This window comes from Syngnathus leptorhynchus, chromosome 6, assembly GCF_054491065.1.
Source record: "Syngnathus leptorhynchus isolate UIUO chromosome 6, UIUO_Slep, whole genome shotgun sequence".
Lineage (NCBI taxonomy): Eukaryota > Metazoa > Chordata > Actinopteri > Syngnathiformes > Syngnathidae > Syngnathus > Syngnathus leptorhynchus.
Window position 1 is genome coordinate 14,065,456 of NC_141200.1, and position 23,568 is coordinate 14,089,023.

Sequence of the window (23,568 nt, forward strand, 5' to 3'; positions counted from 1 at the left end):
ACAACCACACATTTTGCTGAAACGCACATTTTGATTTATGTTGACAACAATCTCCAAGTGCCAGTAAGTGCAACGACAATACAGTACATGCATGTCACTGATAATATTACAACATTGTTGGTCCAACTCTTCGTTTTTCATTTTGCAAATAAATAGGTGGAAAAAAAATAATAAAGTGCCTACTCAAGTCTTTGCTCCTCAGTGAACAAATTAGTCAGTTCTTAAATACCAATTTAATAAATATAACTACGGAATAGCACGAAAACATACATTTAGAAAAATAACTTTTATCGAAAAGTATCCAATAGGGGGGGGAAAAAAGTGGAATTGTTGCAGTAAAGGTCCGACTGTCAAGTGAAATCCTCAGACTCAGGTTGTGTGGCGTTAAGGAGATTCTCAAATATTTTTATGGCTTCCTGGAGTTCCTCCGTTGTCAGGTCGGTCAATTCGGGCAGCTCGTCGGGAAGCAACCTCCTCCTCGGCCGGCCCGCCTCCAATCGGCTGAGGCGCGGGGCGGTATGGATGCCCCGGAGCCTCAACTGCAGCCAGTCGCGGCGCTCTTGCACCTCCCTGTGCTCCCCGAGGTTGTGCATGAGCTGAACCTCACTTACTGTCCTTTTCCTGGACAACATGTATGTTGTATTTTGAGTACGAATACATTTAGAAACGGGGCGGTTAAAGCTACTAACACGAGGGGGTCTTACCTGAGGGGGCGCCCTTCGGTGACAATGAAGAGGTGCATAACGCACAGTGAGATGAAGAGGGCTTGGCACTGAAAACCTCTCATGATAAACTATAACTTGGTGACCTGTTAGAAAGGAAGATGATGTTAAAAATCAACACACACCAACTCAAATGTACGTCACTGTAGTATGTATTATATATATATTATAAACAGTACATGTCAATGAAAATGACTGAATGATCGGGTCTAAAGTTTAAAAAAATGCTGACATTGGCCTACTGCAAATTCCCATTTATTAGATAGAATGAGTTCAACATACCTGATGTGGCCTATCCTGAGTCTTCAATGTATTAGGCGAGTACAATCATAGTTCAATTCTAGTTGGGTTGATGGTGGCTATCAGTTGATGAAATAAGCTCTGGACTGGAGTTGCTTTTATAGCCAGTTGGGCCAGCCATTGATGACTTGTCGTCATTAGCACTGATGATGTCACACCATTGGTTGTGGCTGGAGAGGAATGACAACACCTCCTTTTTGCTTTGGGCTTCTTTCACCTTCCTCATACCAAACCAAAATACCACTCCAGACACCAAAGACACAAACTCTTGAGGACCAAAATTCCAATCTTTTTGCAATGCATGCATTTATTTGAGAGGCAAACATCCAACGTAACTCAATGATACTTGTAAAGATACTTTGTGATGTTTTTTCATGTATTAATCATGCATTATATTTCGTCACACAAATTCTTAAACTTCTGCAATAATGTTAAAATGGTTTCTTTTTCTCCCACGTGGTCTTGCCATTTCAATTTGTTCACATCTGACCTTTTTATCTGACTCTTAACCTTCCGCACAACAGTAGTTGCCACAATTGGATAGATTTATGACTGCCGTTGACCATTAGCAAGTCTCCTTGGTTACATTGAGTCTTTACTCAAGAATTAGCATTGTTTAAAGAGTGTGCTTCCCAAAAAAGGAGCTTTTACACTGATCTGACGTCAGAGAATATGTTCTGAATGAAAGAGTATAGAGAGGTTTGCTAGTGGCGTCAGTCGGTAATCCTGTAGATCTTTATAAACGGTGATAAGTGTGTTCGTGTGTGTGTGTGCGTATATGCGTGTGTGTGTGCGTGTGTGTTTGTGTGCACGCGCGTGTGTTTGTGTGTATCGTGTAACGGATTCAGATAGTTTCATCTCTTGTTGAAAAGAGCTAACAGTTAAGTTATTTTCACATTTGAAATCCCACATCACATATTTTATTGGCAACACAAAACATATTCCACTATTATAATTTTCTTGCCAAACTAAAATCAAGTTTACTTTTTATAATCAATAACTAAAGTCAAACATGATACATCTCAACATAACCGTTATGATATTAATGCTAAATAGTTTTATGATAATGGTTTTAAATAACCTCACCGCCCAAAAATATTTGCACTCAAAATTTTGCCAGGTAATAAGAAGCTTCAGGCTTAACGTTATATCCTCTGTGTGTACAAATACATGGCAGTAAATTACCAGACCGATCAACGTTACAACGCAGAAACAATTCCACAACTGTTTTTCATAGGGTAGTTTCTGTTTGTTGTATGTTAAAGAAATTTAATGTTGGATGTGAAGATAACAGCACACATTAATGTGTAATACACTTTATTTAGGGTAATGAAAGATATAACAAATCACTGTAAATAGACTATTTTTTTATGCTTTTGGTATTCATAGATCTATTTTCTTTAATACCAGGAATATGTCCATTGGGCTTTTGTGCTCAGGTGTCACTGCCCTCGGTTTTCAGCAAGTATCTCAAGAATGACAGATGTGCATAGAAAGAGTGAGGGAAGCCCCCACAACTTACTTTGGTCATACAACCACCAGGGTATGAGTTTTCTAAAATTAGTTGAAACAGTGAGAGGCAATGTCATGACACAAAGGTTCTGTTAACACGTGGCCTGTATATCTGTTTCTTTTTTTAATGAATTAGAATAAATTGTATCTCACTATAAAATGAACTTCCAAGTGATTGGTGAATTAAAAAAAATCTCACATAGATCATCATTCTGGTAATCTGTTATTTGGAAAACTAGTAATTGAAGATAATTACCTAGGAGAGGATAGCTGGAGCACATAGAAACCTAACAAATATATTCAAGTTTATACTGTTTTCATAGATGAGTTAGTTACATTTAAAGTTGTTTTTCTAATGTAATTTGACCTATGTCTTGCTTAGAATAACAAAGATTCTCCTGGTGCTTTATTTGCCCTTCTTGATTTCACTGTAAAGTGAGTGGTCAATGATTAAAGTTGTTTACTTGGCAACCTTACAAGGTTCATGGTGATCCTGGGGCTCTTAAAAGAGTTTGACCTTCATTTGTTTTCCTGTGATATTATTACAGACCATATCCTCAGCCTGTTTAGATGACACTCGCTCAACATTATGACCCCTGGCCTGAGTTTTGGATTCAGAACTTTGTCGCTCTCATTACCTCATGCTGCCTCAATGAGTGGTATGCAGAAGCAACGAGGTGCGTGGGAATATAACATGGGTAGTCACAGTTGGGGGGGATATCCCACAGCGTCACTAAAAATGCAACTCGACAAGGAGGGACACATACAAGAGTGGGGCATGGTAAACATATTTATTTATTTATGTATTTATTTATTTATTTATTTATTTATTTAGCAAAGCCTTACAAACTAATTGCTAATATCTTGTGACATCACCATCAATATTGCATTTATAGCTATGCAAGTCAAGTGCATAATTTAGCCAGTATTGGAGTATAGCCGCTCCTGTGTATCATGCGCAGAGTAATATTTGAGTATGTATCTAAAATATAATAAGAATATTTGTAAGCCAATGTCATAATTTTAATGTGATTTCATTCAGGACTAATCAAAATAGCAGGAAGATATCGGCAATACACAGAAGCAGATGAAAATGTCAATGTATGACTAAAATGTTTAGACATTTGACTTAAAGGTGCTTAGCAACAAGTCTGTAAAGTATACAATAAAGTAGTATAATTTGGGTATGCAGCTACACAGGGAAGATAGTTGTACATAATTAAGGAAATTGCTATTTTAGGTCATGGCTTTGACTTTTTTAGCAGGTGACACAATGTTTGTGGAGGGGTGATGGAAGATAAATGACACGTGACAGATGCTGATCATCTCATGTACTAAGTCAAAAGATAGTGTAAAGAATGTGTAGTTACACTCAAGTTTCATTTTAGTCTGTGTAAAAGAACAATTGCACATGTTAACCAATATATAATATTATATTATGCAGTATACAGTTCTTCTACCAAATGGCAGCTCAGAGTATGCACCCTTCTTGGAGTCCCTGGAGGAAGTGCTGGAGAGCACTCCTTCTGGGGACTCCATCGTTCTACTGGGTGACTTCAATGCTCACGTGGGCAATGACAGCAAGACCTGGAAGGGCGTGATTGGGAGGAACGCACCCCCCGATCTGAACCCGAGTGATGTTCTATTGTTGGACTTCTCTGCTCGACACGGATTTTCTATCATGAACACCATCAAGCATAAGGGTGTCCATGTGTGCACTTGGCACCAGGACACCCTAGGCCGCGGTTCGATGATCGACTTTGTAGTTGTGTCATCGGATTTGCGGCCGCATGTTTTGGACACTCGAGTGAAGAGAGGGGCGGAGCTGTCAACTGATCACCACCTGGTGGTGGGTTGGCTCCGATGGGGGGGGGGTCCGACCTGGCAGACCCAAATGCTCTGTGAGGGTCTGCTGGAAACGTCTGGCAGAATCCCCTGTCAGGAAGAGCTTCAACTCCCACCTCCGGCAGAGCTTTTCCCACGTCCCGGGGGAGGCGGGGCACATTGACTGCCGTCAAGCTGAAGAAGGAGTCCTATCGGGCCGTTTTGGCCTGCGGGACTCCGGAGGCAGCTGACAGGTACCGGATGGCCAAGCGGAACGCGGCTTCAGCGGTTGCTGAGGCAAAAACCCGGGCGTGGGAGGAGTTTGGCGAGGCCATTGAAAATGACTTCCGGACAGCTTTGAGGAAATTCTGGTCCACCATCCGGCGTCTCAGGAGGGGGAAGCAGTGCACGGTCAACACTGTTTACAATGGGGATGGTGTGCTGCTGACCTTGACTTGGGACGTCGTGAGTCGGTGGGGAGAATACTTCGAAGACCTCCTCAATTCCACCGACACGCCTTCCATTGTGGAAGCAGGGCCTGGAGACTCTGAGACGGACTCTCCAATCTCTGGGGTCGAAGTCACTGAGGTAGTTAAAAAACTCCTCGGTGGCAGGGCCCTCGGGGTGGATGAGATCCGCCCAGAGTTCTTAAAGGCTCTGGATGTTCCCCTCTTTGTGAAGGGGGACCGGAGGGTGTGTTCCAATTACAGGGGAATCACACTCCTCAGCCTCCCTGGTAAGGTCTATTCAGGGGTGCTGGAGAGGAGGGTCCGTTGGGAGGTCAAACCTCGGATTCAGGAGGAGCAGTGTGGCTTTCGTCCTGGCCGTGGAACCGTGGACCAGCTCTACACCCTTGACAGAATCCTCGAGGGTGCATGGAAGTTGGCCCAACCAGTCCACATGTGTTTTGTGGACTTGGAGAAGGCGTTCGACCGTGTCCCTCGGGAGATTCTGTCGAGGTTGCTTCGGGAGTACGGGGTGCCGAGCCAACTGATAAGGGCGGTTCGGTCCCTGTATCGCCGATGCCAGAGTTTGGTCCGCATTTCCGGCAATAAGTCGGATTTGTTCCCTGTGAGGGTAGGACTCCGCCAAGACTGTCCTTTGTCACCGATTCTGCTCATAATTTTTATGGACAGAATTTGAGGGGGTCCGGTTTGGGGACCTCAGCATCGCGTCTCTGCTTTTTGCAGATGACGTTGTGCTGTTGGCTTCTTCAGGCCGTGATCTCCAGCGTTCACTGGAGCGGTTCGCAGCCGAGTGTGAAGCGGTCGGGATGAGGGTCAGCACCTCCAAGTCCGAGTCCATGGTGCTCGGTCGGAAAAGGGTGGAATGCCCTCTCCAGATAGGGAATGAGATCCTGCCCCAAGTGGAGGAATTCAAGTATCTTGGGGTCTTGTTCACGAGTGAGGGCAGGATGGAGCGCGAGATCGACAGGCGGATCGGTGCAGCGTCGGCAGTAATGCGGACTCTGTACCGGTCCATCGTGGTGAAGAGAGAGCTGAGCCAAAAGGCAAAGCTCTATTGCTTTGAGCGGCTTGTCTTGGCGCACGTCAGATCTGTTCTTCCCCCCACCGTTGACCCCTTCCAGTTTGCCTTCCGACCCAATTGGTCCTCTGAGGATGCCGTCTGCTCTGCCCTCCACTCTGCCCTCACCCACCTGGAGAACAGGGACTCGTATGTGAGATTGCTGTTTGTGGACTTCAGTTCTGCATTCAACACCATTGTTCCACAGCGTCTCATTTGCAAGCTCGACAAGCTGAGCCTCAGTACCTCCCTTTGCAACTGGCTACTGGACTTCCTCTGTCAGAGGCCTCAAGTAGTCCGTGTGGGCGACAATGTCTCCGGCAGCATCACGCTGAGCACGGGGGTCCCTCAAGGCTTCGTGCTCAGTCCGCTGCGCTTCACCCTGCTGACGCATGACTGCACTGAGACCCACAGCAGCAACCGCGTGCTGAAATATGCCGACGACACGACTGTGGTGGGTCTGATCACCGGTGGCGACGAGACTCACTACAGATCGGAGGTCGACCTTTTGGCCGCATGGTGCAGGGACAACCACCTTCTGCTGAACGTCAACAAGACCGAGGAGATTATCATTGACTTCCGGAAGGGTCACACCCACCACCTGCCGCTGACCGTCGACGGTGCTGTGGTGGAGAGAGTGAGCAGCACCAGATTCCTGGGGGTACACATCAGTGAGGATCTCTCCTGGACCACCAATGCTGCGTTGCTGGCGAAGAAAGCTCAGCGCCGCCTGTACTTTCTGCAGAAACTCAGGCGAGCGAGTGCTCCTCCCGCCATCGTGACCACATTCTACCGTGGCACCATTGAGAGCGTCCTTATCGCTGTGTGGGGTGGAGGCTGCTCTGAGTACAACATGAAGGCCCTGCAGCGCATAGTGAACACTGCAAGTAAAATCATCGGGGCTCCACTCCCTTCCCTGAAGGAAGTTTACGCCTCACCCGCAAAGCGGCCGCGATTGTGTGTGATGTGAGTCACCCTGCTCACTCTTTGTTTGTACTTCTGCGCTCTAGGAAGAGTTACAGATGCCTGCGCTCCCGCACCACCAGACTCAGAAACAGCTTCGTACTCCAAGCTGTCCGGATCCTGAATTCCCTGCCCCCTCCACCCTCGGCTGCATGACGTCCTGTTCTTTTGCGCTATGGTCTGGCTGTCTGCTATTAGCACACTTGCTCCATTTTGCTGCTCTTATTTGTGTATTTATTTATTGTTTATTTATTTGGGTTATTTGCTTATTACTTATTCGTTGCTCGTGTGTTCGTTTTTACTCTTTGTGCTATTTGATTGTGAGTGTTGTGTACTGGGGCGGCTCGGTGGAGCAGTGGGTAGCACGTCCGCCTCACAGTTGGGAGCATGCGGGTTCGATTCCACCTCCGCCCCTCCCTGCGTGGAGTTTGCTTGTTCTCCCCATGTCCGCGTGGGTTTTCTCCGGGCACTCCGGTTTCCTCCCACATCCCAAAAACATGCTTGATAGGCCGATTGAGCACTCCAAATTGTCCCTAAGTGTGAGTGCGAGTGCGAATGGTTGTTCGTCTCTGTGTGCCCTGCGATTGGTTGGCAACCAGTTCAGGGTGTCCCCCACCTACTGCCGGATGACGGCTAGGATAGGCTCCAGCACGCCCGCGACCCCCGTGGGGACTAAGCGGTTCAGAAAATGGATGGATGGATGTTGTGTACTGTGTCTAGTCACCGTGGGACGGTGGGAAACGTAATTTTGATCTCTTTGTGTGCCTTAACGTGAAGAAATTGACAATAAAGAGGACTTTGACTTTTACCGGTCGATCTATGGTCCTACCCTCACCTATGGTCACGAGCTATGGGTCATGACCGAAAGAACGAGATCCAGGATACAAGCGGCCGAAATGAGTTTCCTCCGCAGGGTGTCCGAGGGTGTATATCCCTTAGAGATAGGGTGAGGAGCTCGGTCATCCGGGAGAGACTCGGAGTAGAGCCGCTGCTTCTCCACGTTGAGAGGAGCCAGATGAGGTGGCTCGGGCAGCTGACTGGTAGAAATGTCCAGTTTTTCATTGTCTTTCTTCCTCCCCGTACTTAAGGGTTTACCCTAAGGTTCTCTCCTGGGACCTCTACTTTTCTCCATTTATACAAATGATCTTTGCAATAACCTATCAAGTGCTGCTTACCATTTATATGTATGCTAAATCCTAACTAATTGAAATATATGCTTTCTTCTCAACAGAAAATACTTCCAGCAGATCGAAAGGGTCACCTCATTCAAGTACCTTAGAATCACTGTCCAGGAAGACTTACGCAACATTCAAGTCAAATGTTGACCTGCTTTTTTTTCTTTTTATAACACCTATTCCAATGTAGTTGGGACTATGTATAAAAGAATACAAAACTTTGCAAATATTTATTACAGCGACAAAGTATTTACTTTTCAAACTGATGAAAATTGTTGCTAATATTATCATATTGTGAAGTTCATGTCTGCCCCCCCCCCCTCTTTCCTCAAATAAAATACAAATGGGACAAGGGCAACAAAAGACTGGGAAAGTTGAGGAACGCTAAAAGAACAACAACTATGACATAATTACGATTCTGGCCTGTGATAAAAAAAAAAAAGTTTGACACCCCTGGTCTAAGGTAATATTTCTCTTTCTTACTCCAAAACACTAGTAGAAATGCTTAAATAATACTAAATACATTGGTAAATGGCGTATACTGTAAGTCGATAATATTTTAACACAATCACGATTCATAAAAATGTACTACTATTCATCTCACCCAAGGTATAAAATGTGAGAATAAGTGAGCTGAGTGACTCTTGTCATTTGCAGGATTTACAATTTAAGTTGAAGGGTCATATTTAACGGTGAGTGAGCTCATGAACATTACAGGGGTTTAATTACTGCCGCTTTTCCTGGAACAGCACTGGCTTGCCCTTCTTTTAAAGGCAACCCCCTGTTGTTTCACTTGACACCAGACACCACATAAGAGTAAAATTCTCACCTCATAAGAAATAGACTGGAATTTTAATTTTAATTGTATTCCTTTGTTCTTAATTATTTTTTCTAACATACATTTAAAAACATGCAATCTATAATCCCATTTTAAGGGGAGAACATGTCACTGTTCAAATGCACAATTAATCAATTGAGAGAGAGAGAGAGAGAGAGAGAGAGAGAGAGAGAGAGAGAGAGAGAGAGAGAGAGAGAGAGAGAGAGAGAGAGAGAGAGAGAGAGAGAGAGAGAGAGAGAGAGAGAGAGAAAGATGTTCACTTGAGAGGGGCCTATTGCTATACCACCAGCCTTGGTATGTCATTGCTACATTCTTGGAGTGCACGAAATGTACAACCCAAACCACACCTAAACAAAGCACAACATTTTTCTGAACTCGGTACATACTGCAAAATTTAAACGATGAAAAATGTACAATACCTCTTCTCTCTTTAATCCCAATAGCATTTGATGGGCATTTTTCCTCAGGAATCTCGCAAAACATGGCCCTTATTTGCAAACCTTGACAATTCTTTTCAATTTAAAATTCTGTGGGATAACTTGATGACTTTGATAATGATTTACCTCTGTGAGAGATTTTACCATAAATGCACAGTATACATCACTGCCACTTACCCTGGCTGCTTGAAATTACAACTACTGGTGGAATAATTAATTCATCACACTTGTGTGCAGATTTCCACAAATTGCAAGACAAGACACATATTGTTGAAAATTGGATGAACCAAGCGGATTAAAAAAAAGTAAATTACCTTATGTTCATGAATGCAACACCAGATAGCGGCATCGGCGGTGCCTATTGATGTTGACTTCAAATTTACTTTCTGCGAAATATTCAGGTATAGTAGTCATTTTGACACCCTTAAACATCATAATATGGATAAAGAATGCTTGTAAAACGAATGCGTTACAGAACAGTAAAAGAAACATCTCGAAAACGTTTCACAACAAGGGAAATGTGACCGTCTTTTGCGTTGACTAACCTGCGTCGAGTTCTCGGTTTTTTGTTTTGTTTTAGGTTATACGTTTTCAAGTTAAACAGCACGCAGAATCATTCACGAAAGTTCGCTGCAGTTTACTTGTTTTATGCTTTTGTTTCCTTTTAAGTAGACTCGATATTTCTACCCGTGACGTGTTAACCTCTTCTTAATGCATTGATTGTACTGTTAAGCGATATTAAATGAGTGACTTCATCAGCTTTTACAAAAATAAGTAGGTTACACTACAGTACAGCACATTACAATGAAATGTTCACTAATTATTTTAATGGTTCGCTGAAAGATACCAATTTCCATAAAGCAAATTGGAGAGTAAATAAAGATAACATGATGCAAGATCCATCTTGTGGATGGACTTCTATGGGTTAAAAGCTGCTCCTCATTTTGTTTCAATCAAACAAACATGGTGCAACCTCACTTGTTGCTGTATCTTTCAGTGCTTCAACTAACTGATAGTAATATTCTTTAATGATTATGTTGTGGCCTCTGTCCTTGTTCAAATCAATGAACTTGGGTGTTCCTTTGTGTTTTATAGAGCCATGTCGAAAGAGATTGACTACTTTTGGGAGTGCCTGCTTTTACCTGGGAGAATTAAACGGGAAACAAAGAAGGACAAAACTGGGTCAGAAAGAAAAAACGACATACCCTTAAACTCAAATGGCATCATCGTGAAGAAAAAGCAATCAAAGAAAGAGAAGAAAAAAAGGAAGAAAAAGAAACTGGATTTAAACAGTATACTTGGCAGCAGCGATGCTACAGTGACAACAGAATCGAAATCTGTCATGTCTCACCTGAGAAGTGGCAGCACTATTTGGAAGGAGAAGTCTCATCACACAATTCAGGACACCAAGAAAAAAGGCCAAAGAAAACAGAAAGTGGCGTTCGATTTGTCACATGACTCCGCTTGTGTCAAACGTCCTAATTTTGCCTCTATAGATCCCAAGTTCCCAAAAGAGTGTAGAGAGTTGAAGAAAGCGGCTGAAACAGATTGTGAGCGGGCTACTCTTGTGAGCGAAAAGGCTCAGCATCAGTCTCAACTTCAAGATAACAACATTCAGTGGGACGAAAGCAACAGCCAGGACTTGTTTATCACCCAAAAGACATTCAGATCATCCTCCTCAGATACCATTGGGGAAGACAGCTGCAAAGCTACAACTACAACTTTGCCGCAACAAACCCAGATATTAGACAAATATTTGGACCTTGACAAGGATTCTTGTCAGCTTTCAAGAAAAAAGAAGCGACAAAAGACACCAAAAAAGACAAGGACTGCGGAGAAGGACAGATCGCACAATCGAAAAAAGAACTATTCATTCCAAACAAAATCAGCGAGCCCTATCGGGGCTGAGGAACCCTTATGCTCTCTTTATTCAAAGCCCAATGTAAAAAATCTCCACATGGACAAGATGGCCGTAGCAGATAGGTCACCACCAAAGGTTGCAAAGTCAAAGCGGTATCACCGCAAGGAAATTCAGCAGGCTTTTTCACACGCTCTCCACATACCCCTCAAACCCACGGCCTGCATCGCCACTCAGACAGAAAACTTCTTCACTGCCGAACTCTCCTCCTATTTTGCTTTCTCCACAAAGAGAAGACAGGCGGGCGGCTCTGATGTCGAGAATCCTTTGGATCTGAGCTTGCCTCACAGAGCTAGGAAAGACCTCTGTAGGTGGGCCTCAAGTGAAGTCAAAGAGAATGAGAAATGGGGTGAGAATAAACTGTCCCCCAGAGGGCTCAACGTGCCTTCATCCTGTTGCTCAGCCATGAAAGACCTGGAGGTGAAGGCAGGGGTTGTTGTTAATGAGAAGAGAGAAGAAGAGACCACACAGAGTCCTCTGACGGAGTCGGAGCCCAAGTCCGGCGACACGACGACCTCCAGCGACTGCAATGAGCTGCCAGGCCAAAGCAAAAAGGTTGACCTGAACCAGATGATTACAACCTACATTCTCATCCCTGACATTCAGGCTCATATTCTGTACATAGCATTTCCTCCATTTAAATACAACACCTTAGAATTATCAATCCTTGCAAAAACTACTTTTGTGATAAGTGCTAATAACTAAAACTGAAAAACGTTGAATAAGATAAAATTATAATTAAGTGAAGTTATGTTACAAAAATTAACAAAAAAATATAGTGAAAACGTTTTTGTCTGTAGCAACTTCATACATGAGCTTTTAGACTTTAGTTTATTTTTTTACTTTATCAAACCATCTGTGTCACTCCAATTTATTAAATCTATCGATCGTGCTTTATGTAAACAACGCCGCGTATGCGACGCATTTGCTGACGTCGGACCCGTTGTAACTTGCATTTCTAATTATTCCACAAACCCATATAACGATATATAAAGTATATTTCAAATAACTATCAGATTACAACAATATTATCAAACCATCTGTGTCACTCCAAATCATTACATCCATCGATCAAATTCCTCGTTCTTTATGTCAACAACGCTGCGTGTGCGCTGCAGAGATCTAGTATATAACTATATTGTAGCGGTAACAAAGTACCAGGAAAGACGTGGGTTTGGTAAACGGCTCTTTATTTAACAAAACAAGAGTTCAACAAGCCAACAACTACTGAACTTCCAGCCACGGCGGTGGAAGAGAGCTCCTTAGAATAGGAGCGGGCGTGCGTAAAAGCCATGTCCGAGCCCCATCCAGCGTCCCCAGACAGCCACCCGGCCGAGCGCCAGCCCCCGACTTCCATCCATGGAGGTGAAAGAGAGCTCCCATCGAGAAGGACCGGGCGTGCGTAAAAGCCATAATAGTTTTTCAAACCTTCTGTGTCACTCCAAATCATGAAATTCTTCAAACTCTTCGTCCTCCGTGTCACTTACAAACAAAGCCGCTAATGATGCCGGTAGTACGTGGGGCCCTTCGTCATCTTCGTCATCCCGTGAGCGCGGCACGGGTGACGTCGCTTGCAGTTCAAATGACAGTAATCCCTTGCTACATCGCGGTTCGTTTATCGCGGTTTTTCTACATCGCGGATTTTTGAATTTTGAAAATTTGTGGAAAAAAAAATCACATACAAGTCACTCCTGAGTATGTCGCCCCCCCACCTAAACTATGACAAAAACCGCGACTTATAGTCTGAAAATTACGGTATGCTAATGTATTCATTTCAAACGTACAAAATGTACATTAATGCCTTGTTTGCTTTGCCAGGTAAGGCCAGTGCAGATGAGGCTGAATGAGTCATTCTTCTTCAAGACCAAAGGAGACGGACATTCACCCAGACCCGAGTCACCTCTGATGAAATTTTCTCAGAGCAGACCAAGTGAGAAAGACATGAAAGGCAAGAAGACACGTTGAGGTTTATCAGAAATTCACATAAAATCAACTGCCATAATTTGTCTACTACACTTCACCTTTCAGATAACAGAATTTATTGTTTGAGTTGAATGGAAATTGTTTTTTCACTTCTGGAAATGATTCAATAACAGGGAAGTGTATCGGCTCGTTTGCAAGTCATCTTAAAGGAAAGTTTACTCATTGATTGTTGAAAGTTGAAATGTGATGTTATAGGTACAGTTTATTGCATTAAGAGAATCATCAGAAGTCATCTTTACTGTAAGTGACATTCTGACCTGAGTTTTCTACTAGTGATTTGCATTTCGAAAATACAAATAAAAGCAAGGGCAAACAAGGGGCAGTGTGTCACTAATTTATACAACATTGTTAAACACCACATACAAATTTAATTGTGCCTGAAGAGCTTAATTCCTATCCAGCTCCACAGGTGGAAGAAGACGTAGACAGGGATAGTGATGGGCAGCAGCAGACTGTAGAAGCAAAAATTGTTGCTACTCGTGCAGCCCTGAGGAAAGTTTTCATCCACTGCGGCAGAGTAGAACAAGCCAAAGAGGGACACGATGGGAACCAAGCCCACCATCATAGACAACGAAAACATGATTGCAGGTGTGTGAACCTCGACAAATAAATGATGTTATTCGATTAGCATCACCTCTTACTCCACTTCGATGAATATAGTAGATGAACTAGGGTGCCAAAAGTTTGGTTGAGGATGCAAAGTGAACAATTCTATTCTTGGGCAGATGGGTTTGAGTCTTTTTGTACAAGTCTGGCTTCCTGGGGGATCATGTTGGGGATTCCGTCGACGATAGGATATGCGATGCCGAGGTCGTCGTTGATGAGCTCGTTGGTCGTGACTTCAAACCTGCAGAGCAGACCAAAGTCACGGGACTCACAGTGAAACTGCCTTTGTGATGAGAATGCTTTAGTAACAGTCAATATCGCCCGTACTAAAACAGACATAACTTGCATTACGAGCCATAAACCGAATAACTAAAGTAGCAATTGCAAACTGACAATTTTACCTGAGTGGCTTCTTGGACAGTGGACACACTAAGAACTCTAACAGCGAGGTGTCAAACGCCTGCTTTGTTTCGTCCTTCACATCGGTAAAGCTCCTCACCGACGTAAAACCAGATACAGCTGCCTGAATGGATGCCTTGTATCTTACATTGGTATGAAGAAAGGGCGATTCGGTCAAAAATCTGCCCAAAACATTGCGCAACATGTCCTCGGTAGAGCTAAAGATAGTCCCCTAATGACTTCCGGAAAACCGTTTGAGTGCACCTCAAATAAAAGTCCCCCGCCTGTTGGGACTTAGCCTTTTCAGTTCCGTGCAATTATTTAAAAAAATTGTGTGATTGTAGTTCAAATAATACATTATTTTATATTTATTTGTTACATTTTTTAAAATGGTTTTGGCTTGATCATCATCGCATACATTTGATTCACAACTGATTATACTTAAAGAGCGTCCACATTTGTCCATGTAGTGGCAGCATTGTTCTGCAGTGCAGAGATGTGCTTTCCCCCACATTATAGCATGAGTCAAACTTGGCATCCAGTGTCACTACGGCACCCAAATTGATGACCTCGACTTCCCGATAATGTTTATTTACGATCACACAATCACCACCCTATGCAGCAGAAGATGACTAGACTGGCCAACGCATCATCCAAAACAGTGTTGACAGTAAGCCAACCAAGGTCATGTGCATCAACACTGTAATCAGTGATAAATTTGGGCTAGATGGAGACACTCTTGTTTTCAGTGGAGAATTCCACGCTTTTAAGGATCAAATACTATTGTCGTATGAATGATTTCTTTAGATAAACCACACACACTTCAAACATGTATTGTTTATTTATTGGGTTATTTGCTTATTACTTATTCATCGCTCTTGGCTATTCATTTTTACTCTTTGTGCTATTTGCTTGTATGTGTTGTGTAATGTGTCTAGTCACCGTGGAACGGTGGGAAACGTAATTTTGATCTCTTTGTGTGTCTTAACGTGAAGAAATTGACAATAAAGCAGACTTTGACTTTGAAAATAAACAATTCATTGTCTGAAGTGACACTTTATTTGAACACAAAGACAACAAAGAAATATTGGCTACTGTTAGGATACGGATTTTAGCTATTGCTCTGATTCCAAATTGCGATCAACACTTAACACAAGTTGCTATGTCCCAATCCACACACTGGTGCAACTAACAATTTTACGAGTTCGTTCTGTCAAAGAGAAGACCAGTAAGTAGATCAATCAGACCAAATTTACCAATTGTTTATTCCTAACAAAGCGCACTAATACAGGCCTGGGTCTCGGGTCCCTCACACTAAAACCCGTGTGTTTTTGTGACCACCAAAAGACGACACATTCTTCCGGGTTGCCCAGTTTTAAAGAAACACAATATGAATATTAAAACATGCAAAACATTGTGTGATGATTGGTCGATGGCCATCTCCTCCCCGTCGAGGTGTTACCGCGATGGTCAGGCGTTGGGTTTTTCCTTTCGAAGCCCAACCACCTGGACGTGAAGTTGTTCTTTGTTCTCGTCTCTCACCGACCTTGAGGTGTTATCGTCCGGTTCCACAACACTTCGAAGAAAACAAGTTCATGCAGTTTGCCTGCACATTCTTCATCACCCACCAATCCACACAAGCGCTCCAATACTAGATATTATATTGATATGATTATAAGTTTAACATAACCTTAAAAAATATGTTTGCGAACTGCTGAAAGTACATTTCCCTTTACTACCAATAAATATCTCTTCATTGAATATTGACAACTCTGTGTCAGAGTGAAAATACCCCCCCACCACCACACACACACACACACACACACACACCTACACGCACACACACACACACACACACACACACACACACACACACACACACACACACACACACACACACACACACACACACACACACACACACACACACACCTACATGCACACACAAACCTACACGCATACAAATACACACACCTACACGCACACAAACACATCACACAAATGTCATTTGCTTTGAGACTCGTACACAGTGCTTGCAACTAGTTTTTCTTTTTAGCTGCACAGCACAATAATAAATCTTACTCCCAGCAAAAGGTGATACAAGAAAGGTTATGTAGCATGCTGCAGTCACAGACAGTTCCTTGTGCAGGTTGTTTACTCGTGAGCTGTATCAATCAGCTGTATGGAGCGCTGGGCTGAAATTATTCTGACACAGAAGAAGGATGTGCACAAACACCACAAATGACTGAGTGGTTTAGGGTTGGCCCTTATTGATGTGTCACTGAAAACATGGTGCTTGTGGACCAACACACCAAACTTTTGCAGTATATGGACAGAACATAATGCTGTGATCGTTTGAGTTATATATTCATATCACCCATCAAGACTAAATAGTTAAGTTTATAAGACCAACATGATTTTACTGCAATACAATAAAGTGTTCTGCAGCGTTTACATTGTGGTTGAATGCAATTACTTAGGTTTCAAGTGAGGAATAGTCTACAATTGGACGGCGACACAAACGAGGAACCGTGCTGTAGAAAATAGATGGATAGAAACAAGATTGGAAACAAATTCTGATGAGAGTTCAATCAGAAACCTTCAAGAGCAACCTGGGAAATAAAAGTGGATTGCATTTGCTTCTATCAATAAAAATAGGCACATGAATGAATGACACCACCACACAGCTCACATTCACATGCATCTGACTGTGCAGCAGTGTTGCCAGAACTGCTTTAAACCACTTCTAGGCAGACAGAATCTCTCTGCCAATAGTAGAAATACTGTTGTTTCCTGCACCTCTCAAGAAATGTTGCCCATATTTCAAAGACTGTAGATTTTCATCACAGAAGAGACCCTCAGAGAGGGAAAGCATAGTTCAAACACAGCACCTCTTTTGACATTTGCTACAAGTGGAATCAACAGCAGCAGCAGTGAAGGCATCACCCATATGGCAGCAGCAGAAACGGAGGCAGACAGGAGGGGTCGTACGAGGTTTTGGCCGATGTTATGAGTCCACTCCACAGCAGTAATATTTGACAAAGATTTCATCAGTCCGACACATCTGTGACCTTTTCACGGTCATTCATGTGGACACAAGATATTTGCCGACTGACAGCTAGCCCTTAGGAGCTTTTCACCAGCATGACTTTTCTGACTACTTCAGGCTGTGTTTTTTTCCCCCTGCTTTGTTGACCTAGTTTGTATTGGGAAGATGTCTTCATGGGTCAAGAAGATGTGATTTCAACTTTCACAGCCCAGTGGAGATACAAGACTGCAATGCTCATTTTTTTATTTCACAGTTCCCTCAAAGCAAATGTCAGAGTGAACCAAAACATTCATGTGAATTTGTGACATTAAGTAGAAGTGTCGATCTAGTTACTTGTAATCCATGACATACTGCATTACGAGTTACTGCCATTGTGAAGTGACTAGCTCTGGTCTGTCCTTGGACTGTGATGCATTTTACATTACTTTTGAGCTACTGTCACAAAATGCGAAATCCCAAGCAAGCAAGGGGAGATGCAGATACCACACTGCAAGGCCAAAGCTGAGATCTAACTCCAGAACCTGCATCCTTGAGGCAGAAATGCTTGGGCAGCATTGGCAGTAACAGATAGAAGATTTCCAGAAGATTATTATTACTATAAGTTGAACCACTTCAACAGTGACAGCTAATCACTGTAGCCTAGTTAAACTATATTGGATTTTTTATATTGTAGCGCTAACAACGCTGTCACCGAGTACATATGCTTCATAAAAGCAAGATGTAATCTAGCTCCTTGAAGTGTTACAGCATTCATTAGAATTTCACTATTGTATGATCTATTATAACGTAATTATAATTCCATGTGCATCAGAAATTCCCTTTCTTGTTTTAGAAAAGATTCAAGAAAAATTTATCCGCCATGTTTGAGCGTGCCAAACAAGGAATTTGACTTCGTTACATCACAGTCTCTGTTCAACATTTCGGTGACTAACAACACTCAGGACATGTGAAACTGACAAATGACAATATTCTCAGCCATCCCCTGATCCAGCTGTTGTCCCCTTTACATTGTCACAATACTGAAAACAAAGGAGCTGTCTGAGGCCATCAGAAATGCACAAACACACACAAACAAAATGTCTATCTAAAGAAGTATAAAATTATCTCTAAAGACCTTGGTATCGCTTTTTTCACCAGTACATAATGAGAATAAGAAGTTAGACAAGCATGGAATTGTCAATAATTTCTCTTGACATGGAGGGAATAGAACTTTAATGACTGGAGTCTCCCACGTTTGGTGCGAATGTTTGAAAAAACATCCAAAGACCAACCATATAAAAAGGAATGACTAAACTTTGCCACGGAGTACCTGGACCAACCACAATACTTTGAGGATTTTTTTTTCTGTACTGATATTTGAATGTAAACATTCTGATGACACACTCAGATGTTTGAGGGTAAATAATAGAGGTACAGCTTTTAGTTTATGTAAATATGTTTAGTAAGGTCTCTAACACAGTCATATACTGTATCATAAACCTATTTATTAAAATATATATTTATTTTAATTTAATTTATTTTTTATTATTTATTATATCTTCTTTTATTTTTATTATTTTTATAATTATTTTATTTATTTATTAAAAATACTTTTCCAAATTTTACCATAAAAACTAGTTTTGTGTTTTTGAATAAGTACCTGGTTGCAAGGTGGGTGTTAAAAAACATTCTATTTAAAGACACAAGGACCTCTGATGGATTTTTTTTTTGTTGCATAACTTTGTGGCTCCAACAGGTTCAGTCGTGGGCCGTTTAATTGTTTTGATGAGGCTTTTATGACAATTCCCCAGAATACTACTATGGTATTGTATAAGCCTGGGATTGAATTTCAATACATCATACGTTAAAATAGGTGATTGCTGCTGTGACATTTGGATGGAGAACCTAACATCCTAACATCATTCCTCCTTAGTAAAGAGACATGCACTCATGCATGTGGGGTGTTGGGGTGACAGGAGAGACGTTAATGACAGAGGGAAATGGGTGACGAGTGCTGCTGGGGAAAAAAACGTCCAGCTACAATCTCAGTGGACCAATGAGACACTGTTTCTAGTTGGGAATAATTAGAGCACTCTCAGAGGCTGCAAGATTGTGAAGACATACATTTTCTTCTTTAACTATCCTACAAAGCACAAGCTACTCCACTGTGTATCTTTGCACTAAATGTCTTCTGAATGCATAGTTTTTTTTATAAATGGAAGAATGAAACACAAAGAGGCCTGGTTAGTGGGGGCCCCAGGTAGTTGCCTGGTCAGCCTAATGGTAAAGCACGGCTCTGACTATACTTTCACCCCTTACATTTGCTTTGATAAAATAATTTCTGTGATGCGTGCATAGTGCGTCTGCCTCATAGATCTGAAGTTTGGGGTTCGAATGTAGGTTCTGGCCTTCCTGTGTAGGGTTTGCAAATTCTCCTAAATTGTTCATTGCGGTGAATGTGAATGGTTTTTCCATGGGACCTGGGATTGGCTGGCAACCAGTCTCAATGTACCATGGCTTATATATCCTATCCTAAGTACCGTATTGGCCCGAATATAAGACGATTCCGATTATAAGACGGCCCCCTCTTTTTCAAGACTCAAGTTTGAAAAAATACTTTTAGAACACCAAATTTAATTTTTATACAGAAAATGATTAAATCTGAAACAAATGATTATAACAATATATTCGAGAGAAAAAGCATGTTATTTTGCCTCATTCAAATCATGCAAAAACTGTCTATCAAATCTTAATATCTGAACATTTAAATATGTAAACTAAAGTGCAATCACATTTGTAAATGAATGGCTTCTGTGATTTTGAAATGTAAAGAAACCAATCTACTGTGATAAAAAAACAAAATTGCAATAACTGCATTAACCATCAAAGTGAGGTCGAACTGTAACGTCTTGAAACAAATATGAATAAAGAAAAACATTGCAACAAAATAATGCAAACTGCTACTTCTATTGTTGGGGAGCCTGAGGATTGTATAGGGGGTTGGCTCGGATGGTTATGCTCTTTTCGCCCCCGGGTGTCGGCCAGAATACAGGAGGGAAGACGTGGTTCAGGTTTGATTGCTTTAGTGAATTATTGGCAAAAAAGTAACAGGCACTGTGGCTCATAGGGGCATACAGGCAAATTGGCAAAAGGGTATTGTGTGAAGCATGTGAAGGGTGTGTGTGGTTTGTGTGTGTGTGGTTCTGCAACAGACAGAAATACAACAGGTAACTCAATGCTCAACCTCTGACATCACACAACACTCAAAGACGGCACACATTACATAACTAACTGTGCGTAACAGTTCCGCGATACTAAATAACCATAAATGAAATACTCTTGGCAACACACCAAACAAAATAAATTTGCTGGCGACCGTGAGTCGCCGTGCTGCTGCGTAACGGCTATTCGTACGATGCGAGGCAAACTTAAAGGAGCGCGCTGAAGCTGTCAATCAAACGGCGCGCACACGAAGCAAACTGCGATTGGACAAACGGCACAACAGTGGACAGTAGTAACAATGAAATGTATTTACCCACTTTGTGTCAAAGACGCACACGATCACAGCAACCTACTCAGTCGACACCAGCAACCTTTAACTTACCGCTGCACACAAGTGAAAATGGGTATCATGTCTAGACCCCGAATGTAAGACGACCCCCACTTTTTCAGTCTTATTTCAATGCAAAAAACATCGTTTTATATTCGGGCCAATACGGTATGTTCTGAATAAAGTTAGAATATGATTGTATTTCAAAGGAATGAAGGCAGTAAACACCATCTCCCTGCATGCGTGAAAAAGCGTTTTGGAGACACCCAAATTGTTGAAACTGCTCAAATTGCTGTTACTGTGTTTTTTTTTATCTGTTTAAAAGTCACGTTTAACCAAGATGCAAACACTCAAGGAAAATGGCCCAGCTTATTATCGACCATGCAAGTCAAAATAAATTAAGCAAGAGGAGTACAAGACACGATCCCTCCAGCAGATTTAAAATAGTGGACGCATTGAGTTTTTGGTACAGTCTAGCTTTATTTTCACTTCTCATAAATATTATAATTTTCCTACGCTAATAAAATAGCTTGAACATTTTTATAGCACAACAGCCTCCCCCAAAATTACAAAAAATCAGGTTGTAAAACTAGAGTCACGAGGAGATTTAACACGTTTGATAATGGATGCTACACAGTAGCTGAGAAGTGCACTGCTGAAATTAAATTACTGGACTGAATAGGAATATAATATTTGAGAGTCAGTTTCAAACTGATGGTATATTTGATAATGCCTACTAGTAACCAGTAGTCATTTTGTCAAATCCACAAAAGCCAAAAATATAGATGAATAATGTATTTGTGCCTACCTATGAACATGTTAGATAGTACAAAAAATATGTAACAAAAACTTGTGCATCACATGTTTATTTTATGATTACACCATATAATGTACATGCACGATGACATAAACACATAATAATGGTGATCAAAAATAGCATTGAAAACAATCTGTTGTCCTAAGAAAAGAAAATCCACTGTACATGCTTTTAAATAAGTAAGCAAATAAATAAATAAATAAATAAATAAATAAATAAATAAATAAATAGATAAATAAATAAATAAATACATGAACAAGCGAATAAACAAACAAACAAACAAACAAACAAACAAACAAACAAATAAATAAACAAATAAATATATAATTAAACTGACAGCCGCATACAAAAATGAAGCACAAGTTTGAGTTTATCTTCTCCTTGATTGATACTGTTTGATGCCTTGGTCGTCACTCTCGCATTTGGTAGTCATTTTCATTGGCTAATTTATTTATTTTCATTTTAACGTATTTTTACACGTGTAACTCTTGCGAATATTTAAGAGTGAGTGCATTTGTAACTCTCCACATTCGCATTACAGTATGCCCATGTAATTTGTCTTTAAAATTAAGAATGACTGTTTTATCATTTTCACATTTCCATTACCAATGGTTATCTTGTGATTTTGGCAGTGTGAGGGATATAGCTAGTTTTAATTTTTTCCTAAGGGGAAAAAAGGTACTTTGAGAAAGTCAGGGACAAAATTGCTCACTGGCTTAGGGAGGGGAAAGGAGGCGCAGGTTCAAGCCCTGAGGTGGTGTGGTTTTTGACCTTAATGAAGGAGCCCAGAAGCAGAGCAGTATATTTTTCTACTTTTGTACGGTCACTATGGGCCCTATTTTCATTTCCAGCAAAGATCTTTTGCAAAGTGCAGTCAGTTTTTTTTATTTTGGTATTTTGCGAGACTGCACAGGTAGAACTTGGCATTTGTGCCTTTGTGTGCCTTGTGGAATGGAATTAAAGTAGTCTTTTCCCGGCCAACTCTAGCAGTGTCCCTCACTTGCAAGATCAGGGCGGTCTGAGAGCAGCACATCAGAATATGCAAACCTGACATTGTGCGGGTAAATTGCAAAATTTCCCCTTGCGGGATGACATCGTCGGCCATCCATGTGACATGGGCAATTGGAGACTGTTTTGCACCCCCAATTGTGTGTGCATCCGGGTGACACCCTCCCTCCACCCAATAGTGACATAGTTTTAAGATGATTATAATGGGTTCAGAGCGGCTCGGTGGCGCAGTGGGTAGCACGTCCGCCTCACAGTTAGGAGGGTGTGAGTTCAGTTCCACCTCCGGCCCTATTTTTGTTTGCATGTTCTCCCCGTGTCCGCGTGGGTTTTCTCCGGGCACTCCGGTTTCCTCCCACATCCCAAAAACATGCTTGATAGGCCGATTGAGCACTCCATATTGTCCCTAGGTGTGAGTGCAAGTGCGAATGGTTGTTCGTCTCTGTGTGACCTGCGATTGGTTGGCAACCAGTTCAGGGTGTCCCCCGCCTACTGCCCGATGACGGCTGGGATAGGCTCCAGCACGCCCGCGACCCCCTAAGCGGTTCAGAAAATGGATGGATGGATAATGAGTTCACTGTGTTAATTTCTACAAAGATTCAGAGGGATTTTCTCAGGCTGGTGTCTTAAATATGAATGAAATTTGATGACGTCCACAACACATGTTCAAAGAGCACCAAATTTGTCTGCCTGCGCCTCAATCAAATAAAAAATCACGTTGCATCACCTGTGCAAGAAGTTTTTTACCTGCTTATGCCAAGTCTAAAATCTAGTTTACTTTTTGTAATCTAAGCTTAGCGCGGTGTAGCACGTCTACCAAATTCACAAACACACCGAGTTAGACCATTGTCACGGTACGACAAAGGGCATGTTTTTACGCCGCGCTTTCGGTAACCTAATTGTCGGGGGTGAGCCAACTCCACGCACCAGAACTTCCACAGAGGCAAAAAACGGGTTCATCGGCTTT

At 42.0% G+C, this 23,568-nt stretch overlaps 4 protein-coding genes across 4 annotated transcripts; 1 reads left to right on the forward strand and 3 right to left on the reverse strand.

Moving 5' to 3' along the window:
- Positions 1–33: 33 nt before the first annotated feature.
- Positions 34–1,347, reverse strand: pth1a (parathyroid hormone 1a). The gene is made up of 3 exons (XM_085915506.1): positions 1,005–1,347; positions 705–808; positions 34–621 (listed from the first exon to the last, which is right to left on the reverse strand). Exons 2-3 carry the CDS (start codon positions 785–787, stop codon positions 351–353), a joined length of 354 nt encoding a protein of 117 aa, XP_085771632.1. The 5' UTR covers positions 788–808; positions 1,005–1,347; the 3' UTR covers positions 34–350.
- Positions 1,348–9,529: 8,182 nt separating this feature from the next.
- Positions 9,530–13,534, forward strand: LOC147056113 (uncharacterized). The gene is made up of 3 exons (XM_085915116.1): positions 9,530–9,696; positions 10,391–11,768; positions 13,032–13,534. The coding sequence occupies exons 1-3, from the start codon at positions 9,623–9,625 to the stop codon at positions 13,176–13,178; spliced, it is 1,599 nt and encodes a 532-aa protein (XP_085771242.1). The 5' UTR covers positions 9,530–9,622; the 3' UTR covers positions 13,179–13,534.
- On the reverse strand, positions 13,116–13,776 carry LOC147056114 (phosphatidylinositol N-acetylglucosaminyltransferase subunit Y-like). The gene has a single exon (XM_085915118.1). It carries the CDS (start codon positions 13,774–13,776, stop codon positions 13,564–13,566), a length of 213 nt encoding a protein of 70 aa, XP_085771244.1. The 3' UTR covers positions 13,116–13,563.
- A 120-nt stretch (positions 13,777–13,896) lies between these two features.
- On the reverse strand, positions 13,897–14,479 carry pyurf (PIGY upstream open reading frame). Its single transcript, XM_085915117.1, has 2 exons — positions 14,204–14,479; positions 13,897–14,043 (listed from the first exon to the last, which is right to left on the reverse strand). The coding sequence occupies exons 1-2, from the start codon at positions 14,404–14,406 to the stop codon at positions 13,908–13,910; spliced, it is 339 nt and encodes a 112-aa protein (XP_085771243.1). The 5' UTR covers positions 14,407–14,479; the 3' UTR covers positions 13,897–13,907.
- Positions 14,480–23,568: the final 9,089 nt, after the last annotated feature.

Excerpts from the sequence above, each read along its gene's own strand:
- pth1a (XM_085915506.1), bottom strand. The coding sequence starts at position 787 with ATGAGAGGTTTTCAGTGCCAAGCCCTCTTCATCTCACTGTGCGTTATG. Across the intron at positions 622-704 it reads ACCGAAGGGCGCCCCCTCAG|GAAAAGGACAGTAAGTGAGG; the intron begins GTAAGACCCCCT and ends CATGTTGTCCAG.
- pyurf (XM_085915117.1), bottom strand. The coding sequence starts at position 14,406 with ATGTTGCGCAATGTTTTGGGCAGATTTTTGACCGAATCGCCCTTTCTT. Across the intron at positions 14,044-14,203 it reads CTGTCCAAGAAGCCACTCAG|GTTTGAAGTCACGACCAACG; the intron begins GTAAAATTGTCA and ends TCTGCTCTGCAG.
- LOC147056113 (XM_085915116.1), top strand. The coding sequence starts at position 9,623 with ATGCAACACCAGATAGCGGCATCGGCGGTGCCTATTGATGTTGACTTC. Across the intron at positions 9,697-10,390 it reads ACTTTCTGCGAAATATTCAG|AGCCATGTCGAAAGAGATTG; the intron begins GTATAGTAGTCA and ends TGTGTTTTATAG. Across the intron at positions 11,769-13,031 it reads TGCCAGGCCAAAGCAAAAAG|GTAAGGCCAGTGCAGATGAG; the intron begins GTTGACCTGAAC and ends TTGCTTTGCCAG.
- LOC147056114 (XM_085915118.1), bottom strand. The coding sequence starts at position 13,776 with ATGTTTTCGTTGTCTATGATGGTGGGCTTGGTTCCCATCGTGTCCCTC.